Source organism: Perognathus longimembris, chromosome 1 (genome assembly GCF_023159225.1).
Source record: "Perognathus longimembris pacificus isolate PPM17 chromosome 1, ASM2315922v1, whole genome shotgun sequence".
In the NCBI taxonomy this organism is placed as follows: domain Eukaryota; kingdom Metazoa; phylum Chordata; class Mammalia; order Rodentia; family Heteromyidae; genus Perognathus; species Perognathus longimembris.
The window spans coordinates 24,337,578-24,357,563 of record NC_063161.1 but is presented as its reverse complement, the minus strand read 5'-3'; the positions used below and the strand labels follow the sequence as shown (position 1 = coordinate 24,357,563).

The 19,986-nt window shown below is 36.7% G+C and overlaps 1 protein-coding gene across 1 annotated transcript in view; it reads left to right on the top strand.

Annotated features, from left to right (window-relative positions):
* Positions 1-19,986, top strand: part of Tmtc3 (transmembrane O-mannosyltransferase targeting cadherins 3) — a 49,222-nt gene that overhangs the window by 10,744 nt on the left and 18,492 nt on the right. Inside the window, exons 6-9 of the mRNA XM_048358568.1 lie at positions 212-384; positions 4,880-5,132; positions 9,137-9,285; positions 19,047-19,167. Coding sequence (XP_048214525.1) covers positions 212-384; positions 4,880-5,132; positions 9,137-9,285; positions 19,047-19,167 — 696 coding nt within the window. The remainder of the gene's footprint in view (positions 1-211; positions 385-4,879; positions 5,133-9,136; positions 9,286-19,046; positions 19,168-19,986) is intronic.

Sequence of the window (19,986 nt, the reverse complement as noted above, 5' to 3'; positions counted from 1 at the left end):
CTTTAGTTAAAGACTGCTTTTGAAATGTCAATGGAATCTGCAGGCAAATTGGGAAAGCATGCAATAATACTATTACAGTACAATTTATTGGATAAGATTTTATTATCAGTTCTACAGATTGCCCATTATTTTGTTTATCCTCAATTTGTACTGAGGATAATATGTTGAAAATATATACTAATATTTGTGATTTTTACTTTCTCTTTTTCAGTATACTTTGCCCTTATTATGTACTACTGCTGGACAGTTTCTCCGTGGAAAGGGTAGTATTCCATTTTCTATGCTGCAGACACTAATAAAACTCATTGTCTTGATGTTCAGTACATTATTACTTGTTGTGATTAGAGTCCAGATTATTCAGTCCCAACTTCCAGTGTTTACAAGGTATGAAATTCTGGTTGTTGTTTCTGTTCTTCACCACTCTGTTACATTGACTGGGAGATAAATGTTCCATAACATCTTGGATTTATACTGAATTTTTCAGCAGTCTTTGAACTATACTCAACATTTTGAATATATTTAAAATACAAAGATTGACTAGTTTGGGCATACATATACTCATGAAACTACAACAAAGCTAATTACCTCCCCCAACTGGCTAAGTGTTCATGTTAATATTGTCTTCCATATCTTTGTAATTTCTCTTTACTTTTGTTAAATAAGTAGTATTTTGAGAGAACATTGTAAGCTGGATTAATCCATGCAGTTACTGTTTCCCTTCATTCTATTGTTAGATCAAGATTTTCATCTTCTGCTATTTTCCCTTGTCTATGAAGAACTTCATCATTTCTTTCTCTACTAGAAATAACTTTTAGCTTTTGTGTATAAATACCTTTATTTTACATTCATTTTTGAAACATAATTTCTCTTGAGTGGGGAATACTAGCTTGGCTGTTTTTCATTCAGAATTTTATGAATGTTGCTCTACTATTTATAAAGGAATTACAGAACCACGGCTTTAGTATAGGACTAATTTTATTTCACGGGAGATTTCTGACTATTCTACCCATGGGTTGAATATAATATTCAGTATTTCTCTTCTGACTGCTTAGGAACCGCCTGTTCAATCTAATAGTAGGGGATTTTATCTCCTAATTTTTTCAGGATGTCCTATTTTTGTCATAATTTTCCTTTGAAAACTAAAACTGCTGTTAACAAGTGACCACAATTTAGATGACTTAAAGCACCAAATTAATTTCCTCACAATTTGGCAGTCTTACATCCAAAATAAATATGTTGGCAGAGTTGGTTCCTTCTGGAGGCTTTGAGGAAGCATTTGTTCTGTGCATGTCTCTCAGCTGCTGTTGATTGCTAGCAATCTTGAGCACTTAATATGTAACTATAGCTTTCCAATCTTCTCCTTCTTTCCCATGTGTCTCTATTTGTCCTCTCTCCTCTTTTATAAGTATTACTAGTTATTGGGTTTTTTTGCCCACTCGAACCTAGTTTAACCTTATCTTAACAAGTTAAACTTGTAAAACTGCTTTTAAGACCATATTCTAAAAGTCTAGGCAGACACAAATTTTGGGGACACATTATTTAACTTACTGTGTTGACCTTCACATATATACTGACAGGAATTCTTCTTAAGTACTGAAAAGTTGATAGTGACAGTCAAGTTCACTTACTCAGCAACTTTATTCTCTCTGATATGCTGTCCCACTAACCCTAGTCCCCGGCCTCCTGTCTCTTATTTTCTCAGCTCAAGTGTACTGCTAGGCTTGGCCTGGGCTCTACCAACTAAAAGCTCTATCCAGTACTGAACTCTTTCCAGGTAGGGCACCCCTCATTTGTTTTCTTTCCTTTATTAGGTATCACTACCTTTCTTTGCTTGATCCTTAGATCCTCCTTGTACAAATTCGTACGTGGGTAGATATAAAGAGAGAAGAGATGGAAGAGATCAGAATGGAAGTTTGAGGCCAGCCCCAGGCAAAAAGCTTATGTGAACTTCATTCCAACCAATAGCTAGATATGTCCTCATGTGCCTGTCATTACACACAGGAGGTTGCGATCAGCAGGGGGTGGCTCCAGGCCAACCCAGGCAAAAAACATTTGCAAAATACTGTTAACAGAAAAAGCTGGTGTGGTGATTCTTGCCTTTCATTCCAGTATAACAGGAAGCATAAATAGAATCATGAGTTAGGTTAGTCCAAGCAAAAAGTAGCAAGAACGAAAAGGGATGGGCTGAAAACATGGCAAAGGAAAGAAGTTCTGAGTACTGCCTCCCCTTCCCCCCACCCCCATACTGGTTTATATCTCTTACCCAGTTTTACAAATTAGTTAAGGCTAGAAGTAAAATTTTAATTACCTACCATGTTTTCCTACTCTAATATTTAACCTTTTCACATTTTACCCTATTTGGCTAAAATTTTAAGTGAAACTTACTGGTTCCTAATGTCATTTTAACTTACTGACATTACATGTAACATTTGTTTTTAACAAAAAACCATTTTTTTCAGCCAGATGCCTGTGGCTCATGCCTATAATCCTAGCTACTCAGAAAGCTGAGATCTGAGAAATCCCAGTTCAAAGCCAGTCTGGGAAGGAAATTCCATGAGACTTATCTCCAAAAACCTACTCAGAGGGCTGGGGATATAGCCTAGTGGCAAGAGTGCCTGCCTTGGTATACCTGAGGCCCTAGGTTCGATTCCCCAGCACCACATATACAGAAAACGGCCAGAAGCGGCGCTGTGGCTCAAGTGGCAGAGTGCTAGCCTTGAGTGGGAAGAAGCCAGGGACAGTGCTTAGGCCCTGAGTCCAAGGCCCAGGACTGGCCAAAAAAAAAAAAAAAAAAAAAAAAAACCTACTCAGAAAAGGCTGGAATTGGCTCAGTGGCTCAGGTGGTAGAGCGCTAGCATTGAGTACAAAGAGATTCAGCGTCAACGCCCAGGCCCCTAGTTTAAGCTCCAGAATTGGCAAATAAACAAAAACCATTTTTTTCTATGTTGCTATCCATGATAGGATATTACTGGCACTGGTTAGAATAAATTGTATTTTTTTTTTGTTGTTCCAATCCTGGGGCTAGAACTCAGGGCCTGGGTACTTTCTCTGAGCTTCTTTTGCTCAAGGCTAGGGCTCCACCACTTGAGCTATACCTCCACTTATGGCTTTTTCTGTTTATAAGGTATTGAGGAATTGAACCCAGGGCTTCATGCATGCTAGGCAAGCACTCTACCACTATGCCAGACTTACATAATTTTGAAGCCCAGAACTTTGTAATATGACACATAATTGTCCAGCTGCATTTTTGATTATTTTTTAACTTCCTGAATTTTTACCTCTGAGTTTACTCATGCTAAACTGAACTCACATATTACAGTACTGAAAATTGAATTGAAAATACAAATTTTGTATTTTCTTTACCCCTTAATTTTAGTGTTACTATTTTATCAACCCTTTCAAAGACTTTCAATTATGTTCCATGTATTACTCTTCTCATTATCAACTGTTTGGGAGAGTTCTAATCATTTTTTACTTCTACAATCCGAAAATAGGATGTGTATGTTTGAATGTAGTTTTGTGTACATATATATGTGAGTGGATGGTTGGCACTTGTTGCATGCCACTATATTATTGTCCAAACAGAAGCATTTATAAATATGCAGGTATAAATTTGTTTCTATTACATTATCCTGTGATGTTAATTACATGATTTGACTTGTTGATTATTGACTTTGTAAATCAGGTACCTTAAATAAGATGTTAATTTTAAAAACCTGAATAGTGATTCCTCTGTAGAAGAAATAAGCATAGCTTTCAATTAATTTCTGCTGGTTATTTTGAAAATTCAACTCATTTTTCAAGGTGTATTATTGTTCATATATAGCAGTTTAAATATAAAAATTCTTTTAGTGTTATTATTTGTTAAAGAATGTTTACTTTTTCTCAGCTGTGGGTTATATTTGAAGAAAAACAAGTCAACTAAGTAGGAAATGTTGATTTTTATTTGATATTTTAAATGACTGTTAGTTAATATATCGTTTAGTTTGTAGACTAAAAATCTAAACTTATTGTGTAATATGGTTCCTTTTAAAAATAATTTTACGGGGCTGGGGATATGGCCTAGTGGCAAGAGCGCTCGCCTCGTATACATGAAGCCCTGGGTTCGATTCCCCAGCGCCACATATACAGAAAACGGCCAGAAGTGGCGCTGTGGCTCAAGTGGCAGAGTGCTAGCCTTGAGCGAAAAGAAGCCAGGGACAGTGCTCAGGCCCTGAGTTCAAGCCCCAGGACTGGCAAAAAAAAAAAATAATAATTTTACTTAGTGTATTAGGAAATAGACTTTACTAAAGAAAAATATTTAACATGTCATGATTTGGAGAAAAATAAACTAAATATGTTTATGCATATTTATAATATAAACCAGGGCAAAGAGAACACAGAAAATACACATGTAGGCTTATATGGTTAAATACTCTGTACGAGAAATTTGATTTTTAATTTCTTGACAAAGCAAGGAAAAGAAAATTCTAAGTGATATAGTTGATAGTTGTGTCTGTCATGAAGACAGAAAAGATGATTTTTTTCTAGGAAGTGTAATATTTATTAGTATATAGCTCTAAAAGAGATATCTCATATAGGAAAATAAGTATTCACAAAAATAGCCATATAAAATGTAAAAATGAATCTTAGGCAGCTTTTCTTAGTAATTTTAATTAGAAAGTAATAATTTAATATCTAAGAGTATCAGTATTATTGTCTTCATTTTCTGGATTACTCTAATAAATGCTGGAAAGAATTGTACTACTTGCACTTCAAACAATTCTTCATAAATACTATTTTTAACTAGCCTTTTATTCAGTTTGGTTTGGAGGTACCTATAAGATGTGTTTTTTCTTTAATAGGTTAACACAAAATATTTTTGTTGTTCTTTACACAGATTTGATAACCCAGCTGCTGTAAGCCCAACTCCTACCAGACAGCTAACTTTTAACTACCTCCTTCCAGTGAATGCTTGGCTTTTATTAAATCCTTCAGAGCTCTGCTGTGATTGGACCATGGGAACAATACCACTTATAGAATCATTTCTGGATATTCGAAATCTTGCAACTTTTGTTTTCTTTTGCTTTCTTGGGGCTTTAGGAATATTCAGTCTTCGATACCCTGGTGATTCCTCCAAGACTGTTCTAATGGTAAGCCATTTTAACTTTTTTTTTTTTTTTGTCATTCATGAGGCTTGAATTCAGGGCCTGTGCACAGTCCCTGAGCTGTTTTGCTCAAGGTTACCACATTGAGTCACAGCATCACTTCCAGTTTTCTGGTGATTAACTGGAGGTAAGAGTCTCAAGGCCCTACCTGCCTATGGTAGCTTTGAATTCCAATCTTCAGATCTCAGCCTCTTGAGTAGCTAGGATTACAAACCTGAGCTATCAGCACCCAGCTCAATCTCAACTTTTTAAGCAGTATTGTGTTCAGGCTAAGTATAAGAGTACCTTTTCTTCATCAGAAGCATTCTTTTAAAATCAGTGTCTTTCTTTGTTCATTGTCTCAGTTTACAAAGTTAGTTTAGATTATTCTAGAACTGCATCAGAATTTAATTTTCAGGCTTCTTTTTACAAATGCATTCAGTAGTGTAAAATGAAAACTGATAATGAATTTTCCTAACTTTATGGAACCTGTACAATCAGGAAGCACTCATTCTGAGTTTATTTTCTTACACTTTTATAAGCTTTAGTAGATTACATACATTTGATAAAATAGATTATATTCTATACTTATTTATTTCCCTGGCTAGAGAAGAGTATCATATGAAATAATGTGTCTGGGAAATAATGTAGTTCTTAAGTTCTCATTGTAAGGTTTGCCAGAAAGGAAAGAAAAAAGAGAAAAAAGACAGAAGGAGAGCAAGAGAGAAAAGGAAAAAGAGCGTGGACTGTGTTGAGCTGGATTATATAGGAAAAGGTGGGAGACATGACCAGGTAGATTGGATGTGACCTCAGAGAAGGAGGAGGTAACTGCCTCCAGGTGTGCCAGTTACCTAGGTAATGTAGGTACCGGGGCACAGACTTAAACAGGTTGGGGGAGGGGGAGTATTTGCATGGAGCCCTCCCAGAGGTGGACCTTACACTCATTAGCAAGATTTCCATAATTTCTTAAGATAACTTTATGTCTATAGGCCCCTGATTATTTTATGTCTTTTAGTGTTGCTGTTTTTGTCAAGTCTAACAATTAAAAAAAAAAATACTGTTCTTATGAGCTTTTTAAAAAATTATTGAAGACTAATAATTTTCTCAAGCATTCACTATAATAAAACTTCTAATTTCTCATCAATGTGTCATTTCTGCCTCAAGACACTAGAGAAATAGATTTATTCAGTAGAAATCATGATCACAACTTAAGGGACTGGCATCATTTCAGGCCCTGATAATAGTGCCTAAAAAAGGAAGTATGAGGTCTCCATTTTGAGAGAATTTGCATTTTGGGGAAACTTGAAGCCAGAATCTAAGAAACAGAGATTAAAGAAAAATACAGAGAGTTTGTGGGAAAGTTCACATTACTCTCAACTTCAGATATGTTGAGTTGAAAGTTTCTTTCAAACATTATAGTAGACATTTTTTGTTTGTTTTTGTTTTTTATGAGTCCTGGGCTTGTATTCAAGGCCTGAGCACTGCTGTTCCTGGCTTCATTCTGCTCAAGGCTAGCTAGCTACTCTACCGCTTGTGCCACAGAGCCACTTCCAGCTTTTTTCTGTTTATATGGTACTAAAGAATCAAACCCAGGGCTTTATGCATGCAAGGAAGCACTACCACTATGCCACATTTCCAGCCCTATTTTTAAACATTTTGAACAGTACTTTATATCTGAAGTTCCAAAGAGGAGTGTGAACTTCATATAAAAGGTTTATGAATTAGTATAGGAAATTTCTGAGCTGCATATGAAATTTTCACTAATAGAGGTAGTCATTGAAACTGGAACAGAAATAAGAGAACATAGGAATTTTTGAATTCTTGATGGTTTCTTACTAATATAGTTGCTTTAGGACAGCCATGACTTACTTACTAGGCATATTTTTTAATCAGGCATACACAGGAAAACAAAAACTAAACTATATGCATTTATATTTTTGTGGTTTTCATTTTAAAACATACTGAAATTTCAGAGATGTAAATTGGTGTGATAGATAATACCAAGCAGTTTGATAGGTAGTGCTTGCCTCAGATTTAGTATTGCTTCATTTTAAGTTAAATATATGTGACCTATCAGAAAGTTACACAGTAGTGGTAAGGTACAGAGCTAGAAGTGTGCTGTCTTATCTAGCCCATTCTTCATTTCATTCCTTCAGTTTCCAGTGTTACATGGTTTCTTGGTGCAGTTATTTTTGTTTTGGTTATTTTTCAGGTAGGGCCTCTCATTTTTGTCTAGGGTCAGCCTCAGAGTATGATCCTTAAAAAAATTATGGAAACAAAGGAAAAGTGACATTATCCAAAAAGATTTGTTCTTATTACATGACTTATGAAATAATCATTTGTGAAGGAAATACTCTTTTCAAAGTATGTACATCTCTACCTCTATATTTCATTAATAAGCTGTAAGAAACACATTCTTTTCTCTCAGCTTCATTAGAATATTTTCAGATTTCTGAGGCTGAAAGAATAACTTATCTAACAAGGCACTGTACAGAGTTGAGTAACAAACTGTAGAGGCAAATATCCAAAGAAACATGTTTTAATGGTGATCCAGCTTAAATTTTGCCTCAAGGGTGTTTTGGGTGCCAGTTATTTACAGCCTTCCTCCCACCTTGGTTTCCTCCCCACCCTCCCCTGGTTGTACAGTTGGTTTACAGAATATTGTCTTGTAAGTATTGCTGTTGCATTGGTTTCCTTTTACCCTTTGTCTCTCTATTTTGGTGTTTACCTTCCCTAGTTCCAATAAACATACATACAATACCAAGTGTGCCAAAATCAGTTACAGTGACATCGGGGTAAAACCATGAGGGAGAAAAAAAAGAAGGCATAACTTCATAGGGTACATTAGAAATTACAACAAAGATAAACCACTTATTTTCAAATCTTGTAGCTTCATTTTGCTTAGGATCATACTACGTGATCATATGTACATTGCTATTGAGCTATTATGCTCCTCTGCTAGGATATATATATATTTATATTTTTAAGCACATTTTAAAAGTCATATCTAAGTAAAATTTTGTATTGCCTAACCAACATCTTCCTTAACGTATTTATTTCCTGACCCCTGTGACCACATTCTACTCTCAATTTATGTGTTCTATATATTTCATGTGATAATCCATATCTATATTATGTGATGCTGTTTTCCTGTGCCTTGCTAATTTTACTTAACATAATGTCACCCAGGCTCATCCATATTGCAAATGACAAGAATTGAATAGGATTCCATTGTATATCTGTACTTTATCTGTTCAGCCATTAATAAATATGGTGTTTTCATATTTCATATTTGTGAGACTAATTGAGCACAGGAATGCAGAAGTCTCTCCAACCAGACTAATGGGATAAGTACCCAATAATGAGAATGCTGGATTATATAATACTTCTATTTTTAATAGTTTAAAGAGCTTCTATATTGTTTTCTATAGTGAGTTTAGGAATTTTTATTTTCACCAAAAATTTGCAAGATTCCCTTTACTCCATACTAGCTTTCGTCTTTCTGATAATAATCAGTTATTCTAACAAGAGTTATATGAATCTCATTGTAGTTTTGGTGTACATTTTTTAATAATAATGACCTAAGGTATTTTTATACCTGTTTATATATCCTTTTTTGTAAAAAGAAAAATCTGTTCAGATCTTTTGTCCACAATTTTCACTGTAGGAAAAAAGTAAAATATAGTTAATTCTTTCAAGTTTAAAATGCTATAAAAAATCCAGATTTTCATTTCAAGAAATCATTTCTAAATGCAGGTAGACCTACAAATACCCTTAAATTATAAGTTCTAGAATTCAAAGGTTTTCTTAATTTGCTCAAGTTGCCTGTATATGTTTAAATTATTCTTGGTATTATTATCATAGTATTATTATAAATTATTCTTGATAATATTTAAAATTTTTGAGAGCCTAATAAATGCATTCATCCAGATTAAATGATAATTTTCTTTATTAGAGTGTTGAGCATGCATATGTATTTTTAATGTAATAAACTTTCTTTTTCCTTCTAGGCACTTTGCTTAATGGCATTACCATTTATTCCTGCATCAAACCTTTTTTTTCCTGTTGGATTTGTCGTTGCTGAGCGAGTACTTTATGTTCCTAGCATGGGGTTCTGTATTTTGGTAGCCCATGGATGGCAGAAAATTTCAAACAAAAGGTGAATTAGTCCAGTTAATGTTTATTCAGTGTCGAATTAAACATGTTTGTTTGTTTGTTGTACTGGAGATTATTGGCCTCAGCTTGCTAGGCTAATACTCTGTATCATTTGTGCTATTCCCATCTCTACTCCACCCTAGTCCTGTCCATTTTTTTAGTTTGCTTTTCAGATAAGGTGTCTTTCTAACTTACCCTGGCTGTCCTAGTATTGTTATTCTCTGTCCTTGTTTCCTGAGCAATTAGAATAACAGGCATGATGTTAATATGTTTTAAATCTGTATTGTTTTCCATTTTACATATGTATTTTTTTTTTTTTTTTTTTGGCCAGTCCTGGGCCTTGGACTCAGGGCCTGAGCACTGTCCCTGGCTTCTTCCCGCTCAAGTCTAGCACTCTGCCACTTGAGCCACAGCGCCGCTTCTGGCCGTTTTCTGTATATGTGGTGCTGGGGAATCGAACCTAGGGCCTCGTGTATCCGAGGCAGGCACTCTTGCCACTAGGCTATATCCCCAGCCCTACATATGTATTTTTTGTATCATTTTTTTTCATCTTGATAGTCTTCTCAGTTGTCAGTAACTCAAGTTAGAAAAGCTCTATAGCAGGCTGGGAATATGGCTTAGTGGTACAGTACATACATGAAGCCCTGGGTTCGATTCCTCAATACTATATATATAGAAAAGGCCAGAAGTGGTGCTGTGGCTCAAGTGGTAGAGTGCTAGCCTTGAGCAAAATAGAGACCAGGGACAGCAGTGCTCAGGCCCTGAGGCCAAGTCCCTGGACTGGCAAAAAGAAAAGAAAAGAAAAGCTCTATAGCAGCTACTCATTTGGTATTCTCCTGCATATTTATGTAATTTTATTTTATACCTTGAGACAAAACATTCTGATTGATATGTATATGTTGATTCCAGACTCTTCCAGGATACCAATGTCTAAGGACACTCAAGTCCTTTATATAAAATGGTATATGCATGTATTGAAACTAGGAAAGGGAAAGGGAATACAAAAATCGAGAGACAGAGGATAGAAAGACAAACAAATGCAATAGCAATACTTACAAAAGTATATACTGTAAAACAACTGTACAATTCATGGTTGGGAGGTGGGGGGAAAAATGAGGGAGGAGGTAACAAATTGGATAAGAAATGCACACAGTGCTTTATGTATGAAACTGTAACCCCTCTGTACATCACTTTAACAATAAAGAAATGGGAAAAAATGGTATAGTATTTGCATATAATCTACTCCCATCTTCCCATATGCTTTAACTGAACTCTGGAATGTAAAAGGCTGTCTTAATGTTCAGTAGAAGTACAATTCTTTTTCATATATATTAGACTTGTGGTTGGTTGAGTCTACTCTATTTTTCAGGTATATAACATGTATTGCCCAAGGTCACACCAAGAGTCATTATTCAGTTTTACATCTCACTACGTCTAATGAATATACTTTCTGTGACTCACACTCTCTTATTCTGATAATGTGGATCTATCAGGATGTTAAGCAAAACACTTAATCAGGGAACATTAATACTAAGTGAGATAGTGGAGATTTTTGAAGTATGTCCATCTTTTTCTATGTGAGTAATAGGTATATGAGTGATTCACATCTATTTTACAAAGAGTTAATTATACCATACCTTTTAATAGACCATTCTGACATTAAAGTATAGACTTATTCAAAGAATGTCATGATGGTTTTTGATACAATTTATTAGCATAACCTCTTTCAAATATGGCCAGAGATGAGATAGATTGACCCATTATAAACTCAAGAATATGCAAGTTGTAGATAATGGCACAAGGATCCCCAAGTATAAACATTTACAATTAAAAACTAGTTTTGTCAGTTTTTGTAATCTGATCCAAACACATTTTTAAAATACAGGCAAATATTAGAATACATTATTAGCCCTCTGTATCCATGAGTTTTCCATTGTAGGCTTACCCAACCACAAATCTATTTGGAAAAGAATTGCACTTTCACTGACCAGTAAAACAGATATATATATAATCAAACTGAATTACAGAAGTTACAGTTTCATACATTAGGCATTGGATACATTTCTTATACTGTTTGTTATCTCGTCCCTCATTCCCCCCTCTCCCTTTCCTTTCCCCCGCCACCCATGAGTTGTTCAGTTCATTTACACCAAACAGTTTTGCAAGTATTGCATTTGTAGTTGTTTGTCTTTTTTTACCCTGTGGCTCTCGATTTTTGGTAATCCCTTCCAATTTCCTAGTTCTAATACCAGTATACCCAGTATCCAGTATACTGAGATAAGATTCAAAGAAAGTGTAGGTACAACCACAGGAAGGTAATGCAAGAAGATCATTAGCAATAGAGGCTACAATTACATATGGTAAGTTGAAAGTAGTTACAACAATCGTTTCCATAACATGGAGTTCATTTCACTTAGTATTATCTTATGTGTTCGTAAGGGTATAGCTATTGGGCTCCTGTGATCCTCTGCTGTGACTTGCCTAAACCTGTGCTAATTATTCCCTATAAGGGAGACCATAGAGTCCATGTTTCTTTGGGTCTGGTTCACTTCACTTAGTATAACTTTTTCCAAGTCCTTCCATTTCCTTACAAATGGGACAATGTCATTCTTTCTGATACAGGCATAAAATTCCATTGTGTATATGTACCACATTTTCCTGATCCATTCGTCTACTGAGGGGCATCTGGGTTGGTTCCAGATTCTCCCTATGACAAATTGTGCTGCAATGAACATTGTTGTGCTGGTGGCATTAGTGTGATTATGTTTGTGGTCTTTTGGATAGATACCCAAAAGTGGGGCTGCTGGGTCATAGGGGAGTTCTATATTTAGCCTTCTGAGGAATCTCCATACCGCTTTCCAGAGTGGCAAACCAGTTTACATTCCCACCAACAATGAAGTAGGGTTCCCTTTTGGCCACATCCCCTCCAACATTTGTTATTGTTAGTTTTCTTGATATAGGACATTCTTACTGGGATGAGATGGAATCTCAATGTTGTTTTGATTTGCATTTCTTTTATGGCCAGTCATGTAGAGCACTTTTTCATATGCCTCTTGCCCATTCTCATTTCCTCATCAGAGAAGTCTCTTTTAAAGTCTCTAGCCTACTTGATGAGGGGGCTGTTGGTTCTTTGCCGTTTTGTTTTGGAGGAAGGTAATTTTTTTAGTTCTGTATATATTTTTGATGTGAGGCCTTTGTCCATTGAATGGCCAGTAAAGATCTCCCAGTCTGTGGGCTATCTGTTTATCTTGCTAGCTATGTCCTTTACCCTGCAGAAGCTCTGCAGTTTGATGCAGTCCCATTTGTCTAACCTTTCTTTGATTTGTAGCCTTTCTGGGTCTTTGTTAAGGAAGTTCCATCCAGTGCCAAAGAGCCCAAGTGTTTCTCCTACTCCTTCCTTTAGTGGTTTCATGGTGTCTGTTTTGATTTCTAGGTCTTTAATCCATTTGGAATTGATTTTGGTGCAGGGTGATATATAAGGATCTAGTTTTAGTTTGTTGCATGTGTTGAACCAGCTTTGCCAGCACCATTTGTTAAATAGGCTATCTTTCTTTCAGACTATTTTTTTAGCTCCTTTATCAAAGATTAAGTTCTGTGAGTTCATTTCTGGGTCTTCAGTTCTGTTCCATTGGACTTCAGGCCTGATCTGGTGCCAATACCAAGCTGTTTTTATTACTATAGCTTTATTATACAGCTTGAAGTTGGGTATTGTAATTCCTCCTGCACCGTTCTTTCTGCTTAGGATTGTTTTTGCTATTCTAGGTCTTTTATTGTTCCATATGAATTTCTGGATTGCTTCCTCTATTTCCTTAAAGAATAGTGTTGAGATATTAATGACTATTGCATTGAATTTGTAGATAGCCTTTGGCAATATTGGCATTTTGATTATATTAATCCTCCCAATCCAGGAGCATGGGAGGTTTTTCCATTTCCTTAGTTCTGCCTTAATTTCATTTTTTATGTTTTTAATGTTCTCATCGTAGAGGTCTTTCATTTCTTTGGTTAAGGTTATTCCTAGGTACTTTATGTTTTTTGAGGCTATTGCAAAAGGAGTTGTTTTCCTGATTTCAGCCTCGGTCTTTGGGTCGTTAGCATAGAGAAAGGCTGTTGATTTTTGAGGGTTTATTTTATATCCTGCAACTTTGCCAAAGTTTTGGATCAGCTCTAGTAGCTTGGGGGTAGAGTCTATGGGGTTCTTTAGGTATAGGATCATGTCATCTGCAAAGAGAGAAAGTTTAACTACATCTTTTCCTATTTGGGTCCCCTTTATGTTTTCTTCTTGCCTAATTGCTCTGTCTAGGAATTCTAGTACTATGTTGAAGAGAAGGGGAGAGAGTGGACATCCCTGTCTTGTTCCTGATTTTAAAGGAAATGGCTTTAGTTTTTCACCATTTAGAGTTATGCTTGCTGTTGGTTTGTCATAAACTGCCTTGATTATATTCAGGAATGTTCCCTGAAATCCCAAGTTTTCCAGGGCTTTTAGCATAAATTGGTGCAAGGTTTTATCAAACGCTTTCTCCACATCCAGAGATGAAACCATGTGGTTCTTTACCTTGCTCCAGTTGATGTGGTGAATTGCATTAATTGACTTGCGTATATTGAACCAACATTGTATCCCTGGGATGAATCTAGTTTGTTCGTGGTGTATGCTTTTTTTGATGACCTGTTGAAGTCTATTGGCCAGAATTTTGTTAAGAATTTTTGAGTCTATGTTCATCAGGGAAATCGGTCTATAGTTCTCTTTCCGTGATGAGTCCCTGCCTGGTTTTGGGATGAGGGTCATACTGGCTTCATAGAAAGTGTCTGATAGTGAATGTTCTCTTTCAGTTTCATTGAAGAGTTTGAGAAATATTGGTGTGAGTTCTATTTTGAAGGCCTTGTAGAATTATGCTGTGAATCTGTCTGGACCTGAGCTTTTCTTGGATGTGAGATCACTTATTGCCGTTTCTATTTCAGTAGTGGATATGGGTCTGTTTAGAAGGTTTAAGTCTTATTGTTGAGTTTGGGGATATGAATTTTTTCTAGGAAATCATCCACTTCTTCCAAGTTCTCGAATTTGTTGGCATAAAGGTTTGCAAAATAGTCCCTTATTATGGTCTGAATTTTTGTTGTTTCTGTGGTGATGTTACCTGATTCATCTCTTATCTTGTTTATTTGAGTGTGCTGCCTTCGTTTTTTCCTCAGGTTGGCTAGGGGTCTGTCTATCGTGTTAATTTTTTCAAAGAACCAACTGTTCGCTTTGTTGATTCTTTCGATGGTTTTTTCGTCTCTAATTGATTTAATTCTGATTTGATTTTAATTATTTGCTTCCATGTATTGACTTGAGGTTTGGCTTGTTGTTGTCTTTCAAGTAAATTAAGGTGTTTCCTTAAATGATTGAGTTGCTGTTTCTCCAGTTTGTTGGTGTATGCATTCAGCGATTTAACTTTTCCTCTGAGTATTGCCTTTGCTGTGTCCCAAAGTAGCTGGTACTTTGTGTCCCTAACTTGGTTGAGTTCCATAAACATTTGAATATCCATTTTAATTTCTTCAATGACCCACTGATCGTTTAGCAGTGTGTTGTTTAGTCTCCATGAACTGTAGGATTTTCTGTGGTGGCTGTTTGAGTTGAGTTCTAATTTTATTCTGTTGTGGTCTGAGAGAATAGAGGGAATGGTTTTGATACTTCTGAATTTGTACAGATTTTCTTTGTGCCCTAAGATGTGATCTCTTTTGGAGAGTGTTCCATGTGCCGCTGAGAAGAATGTGTATTCTGTTGTTGCAGGGTGGAATATTCTGTAGATGTCGATTAAGTCTAGTTGGTCTATGCAATTGTTTAGTTCTGTGGTTTCTTTGTTCAGTTTTTGGCGTGTTGATCTATCCAGAGGTGATAGTGGAGTGTTAAAGTCCCCAACTATCAATGTGTTTGGGTCTATATGTGTTTTTAGAGTCAGTAGTGTTGGTTTGATGAAGTTGGTTGCTCCTGTATTTGGTGTGTAGATATTTAGGATGGTTATATCTTCCTGTTGGAGAGATCCCTTTACTAGTATGTAGTAGCCTTCTTGGTCTCTTCTTACCTTTTTTAATTTGAAGTCAATTTTGTCTGATACTAGGATTGCAACTCCAGCCTGCTTATGGGAGCCATTTGCTTGATAGATTTGATTCCGGCCTTTCACTTTTAGAAGATGTTTACTTTTGCTGGATAGATGTGTCTCTTGGAGGCAGCAGAAAGAGGGATCTTGATTTTTGATCCAACTTATGAGCCTGTGTCGTTTGATTGGAGAATTAAGTCCATTAATATTGAGAGTTAGGATTGAGAGATGATCATTTGTTCCTTTCATTATCACTATCTTGTTTAAAGCTGTGTCTTCTCATTTCTTGATCTGATGTTTACTCTTTAGGGTTCATTTCTCTGTCTGTATTGGGATCGTGATTATTTTCCCTATATAGTACATCTTTGAGGATTTTGTGTAAGGCTGGTTTGGTGGAGATATATTGTTTCAGTTTTTCCTTATTGTGGAAGACTTTTATTTGACCTTCGGCTATGAAGGAGAGTTTGGCTGGGTACAGAATTCTTGGTTGGTAGTTATTTTTACTTAGTGTTTGGTATACTTTATTCGAGGCTCTCCTTGCTTTCATGGTCTCTGCTGAGAAGTCTGGGGTAATTCTGATTGCTTTTCCTTTATATGTGATTGTTTTCTTCTCCCTAACAGCTTTAAGGATTCTTTCCATGGACTCTACTGATCCTGTTTTGATCACAATGTGTCGGTGGGATGTCCTATTCTGGTCTGGTCGGTTTGGGGTTCTAAATGCTTCTTGTATCTGTTTAGGCCTTTCCTTCTGGATATTTGGGAAGTTCTCAGCTAATATTCTGTTAAATAGATTGCCTATCCCATTAACCTCTTTCTCCAAGTTTTCCTCAATACCTATTATCCTTAAATTGGGCTTCCTGATCGTGTCTTGAATCTCCTGTAGCGATCTGTTTTGTTGATTGGACTTGATTTGTATTGATTTTTGATCCTTCTCCATAGAATCTAAGGAATCTTCAGCTCCTGAGATTTGATCCTCTGCTTCAGTTAGTCAGGACTGTATTCTAGCTACTTGATTTCGAATCCCTTTTCCTTCTGACTGGTCTTTTTTCCTGATGATTTCCATGTCATTTCTTAGGTCCTGTATGGACTTCTTTACTTCATTAACTTCATTACTTTGGTTTTGAGTGTTGTCTCTCAAATCTTTAAGGTGGGTAGCTATCTTTTCATTTGACTCTTGAAGGTCATTTATCTTTCTATTTGTGGATGCCATGAAATTCTCCATTAATTTTTGCTTTGCCTTCTCACGCTCTAGAATAATTGACTGAAGAGATTCAAACTTTTAATTTATCATGTTTATCAGTAGACTTTGTAGAGCATTTTGGGGGTTCTCTTCTATGTCTTTGATTGACTGCTCTGCTTCCTGCTTGTTTTGAGTGGGGGATAAGACTTCATTGTTTGCCATCTTTCTTGTGTTCCTTCTGCCCATTTGACTTGGGAATGCCAGTCTACCAGCACCTGTGAGCACCGTTTAAGACCCAAAGCAGCCCTTACCAAGCACTGTTGTGTAAATCTTACAAGTTCAAAATTATATACAGATACCTTGTATACCTGTGTATAAAATTATATTTGGTGTTCCTAAAGAGTACAATTTCATTATAACAATCAGTGCTGAGCCCTGTATTCAGTAGTTACTTACTTACTGTTATAACCCTATGAGCAATTCTTGTTCTTATATTACGTTCTTTTTGTACTGGCTTTCTCTATGAACCCCTTTGATTCACTCCGAATAAGCAGGGATACCCTCTATCCAGTAACCAGGAGTCAATGGAATCTGGAGGTCCTAGAAGTAAGTCAGGAGGGTAAATTAGAGGTAGTAAAGAGAATAGAGTAGAATGTATGGGGGGGGGGTGATGATTTTGGTTTTGTTTCACTGACATGGAAATGTGGAGGAGGGTAGAATCAGTAGAAAGGACAAGGTTAAAATGATAGACAATGGAGAGTTAGCAGTAAAGAGTGGAGGTGCTATTCGTAGGAAAGTAATTTTTAAAGAAAGAGAATGCAACGAGAGTAATAAAGAAAAAATACTGGAAGACAGATGCACCTAACAGAGAGAAATTATTTAAAAGAAAAAATAAAAAGGAAAAAATAAATAAATCAGGGAAAAAAACAAACAACAAAAAATAAGCAAAAAAGAACTTGATAGAACCAATAGGTAAAAATGGAAAACAAAAACATACCATTGTCGTTTCAGAAATGAAAATATAAAGAAAAAACAAAAAAAGCTTAAAAATTGTTTTAGAAAAAATTGAAAGGAGTCTTCCTTGTTTGGGTGGGCTTTCTACAGTCTCTGGTTTCCTTGCGATGGTCTGCACTCTATTCTGCCGCTTTGCTGGTTTGACTTGCTTTCAGTTTGCAGGGGGTGGATCTGCTCTAACCCTCTTCCCCTGTCAGTGAAATCCTGGGGCTCTGTTGTTCCCACAGCTTGCTGGTAAGACTTGGGCATCCTCTGTAGTTGGGGATGTGAACAGTCTTGGGAACCTTGGCTCCACCCGTCTGCTGTAGGGCTGCTGCCTTTAATGCCTGGCTTTGAATAGCTTGTGGACTCAGCAGGACAGGGCACCTCTGGTCTGGTTTACCCAGCTGAGGCTTGCTCGCCTGGGGGAGGTTCCTCCCTCCTGGGTGGGGCGGCCTCCTGGGTAGAGCTGGGTATGGGATTCAGCTTCATTTCGGGCTGGGAATTGGGCTTCTAAATGGAACCATTCTCTGTCTGGGGACCTGTTATATCTCCTGTGTGGCTATTCTTTGCCGCCTGTATGGTATCTGCTCGCTGCTTTTGCTTTTAATTGAGGAATTCCGTCAGTCTGGGCAGGCCACCTGTAACTGAACCGAGGCCCAGGACAAGCCCCGCCTACCTGGGCAGGGGTCATACTCCTGAGTGGAACTGGCTCTCACTGGCTGGTCCCTCTTGCCCTTCTCAAAGATGGTGCTTTGTCCTCGCTTTCCCCAGGCAGGCTCCAGTCTGGTCTGACGCTATGCCAGTGTCAAAGATGGCGCTTTGCTCTGGTGGTGTTGGAGGAGCTGTTCTGTGTGCACAAGTGAGAGTGACTTTCGTGGGGGTACTCACACTTTCTCTGCGATTTCGGCCTGTCCGTGCTCAGCTTGTGATCTGTCTGAACTCCTCTGTCTGGAGGATTTCTCCCAGGTCTTCGTTGAGTGTTTTAGCTGCGCGGAGTGCTGGCGCCGGCACTGGTGTGGCGGCGGGACGCCATTCAGCACTCAAGTCTTGAGTTTTCAGCCAAGCAAAGTCAATTTTTCCTTCCTGGCCAGAATCCCTGTACTATTATAACTTACTTTTGCTATCTCTCTAGGGGTAAAAGTTTCTGTTGGATGGGAGAACTGCGATGTTGGAGGGCACTCAGCTAGGGCTCTGCTGCTCCTCTGCCGTCTTCCCGGAAGTGCTAAAACAGCTTTTTATGCTCTTGAGTTCATAAAGTATATGGGAAGATGTTAGTAGATTATATACAAATACTACACCATTGTATATAAGGGACTTGAGTGTCCTTGGACTTTGGTATCCTGGAAGAGTTTGAAACCATCATATACATATCAAGGAATGACTGTAATTGAATACTCAAGTTACTATACTTCTAAAGTTGAACAGTCATTCAAATGAGTTCAAACATGGGAACATTTAACGTACTTCTTGGCTTTTCTAATTTGTAAAATGGTGCTTTTTTTCTTTTCTTTTACGCAGTGTATTTAAAAAGCTTTCCTGGATTTGTTTATCCCTTGTAATACTAACTCATGCGTTAAAAACACTCCACAGAAATTGGGACTGGGAATCTGAGTACACTCTGTTCATGTCAGCATTAAAGGTAAAGTATTATTCTGAATGACAGGAAAGTACGTCATCAACAATTTCTCATAGCCACTTCGAAGGTGTTTTAGGTTTACTTTTAATCATATCTATGTAACCACAAAATACTATCCTGAATATTACTGAAACAATGTATTCCTATATACTTTTCCAAAATATTACTGAAAATAATATGTTCTTTATGTACTATATGCCGTAACAGAATCCTCTAAAATATACTTAGTTATCTCCAAACATTTGTGCTTTGAAATTGAAAGCAGTTCACATGATAAAATATTTAAATAGAATACCGTTGTTTTTTTATTCTCAGGGCACAGATTTCTTTCCTTTCAATATCTGAATTCAGAATAAATTTTAATAGTAAAAAGCCCACACTTAATAAACTTTCATTTTTTAAATGATATATAAAATTATGATGACTCCTGTAATTGATGCATATTTTAAATATAACCAGTGGTCACAATATTGCATGAAAGATCAGAACTATTACAAAGGAGATTTATAGCATTTCTAGAGAGTAGACAACATAAAGCTGAGAAAGTTCTTTTAATAATCACAAATTTGACTTTGTAAAGGGTATCAGTAAAGATTTTTTTTCCAAGTTCCTCCTTCCCTCTCTTCCAATCTCCAAATTCTTGACTATATAATCTGTTGCCTACCCATTTCTGTCTTATTCCAGTAGTCTAATAATCAATTATTTGACACATCCTTATGATCAGGTGACTTGCTTCTTTTCACAACTCAGTAACTCCACTTTGACCTCAGCTCTGTAGTGAAGCAAACCTCATTACTCATTCATACTTCTGGTACAATTGTG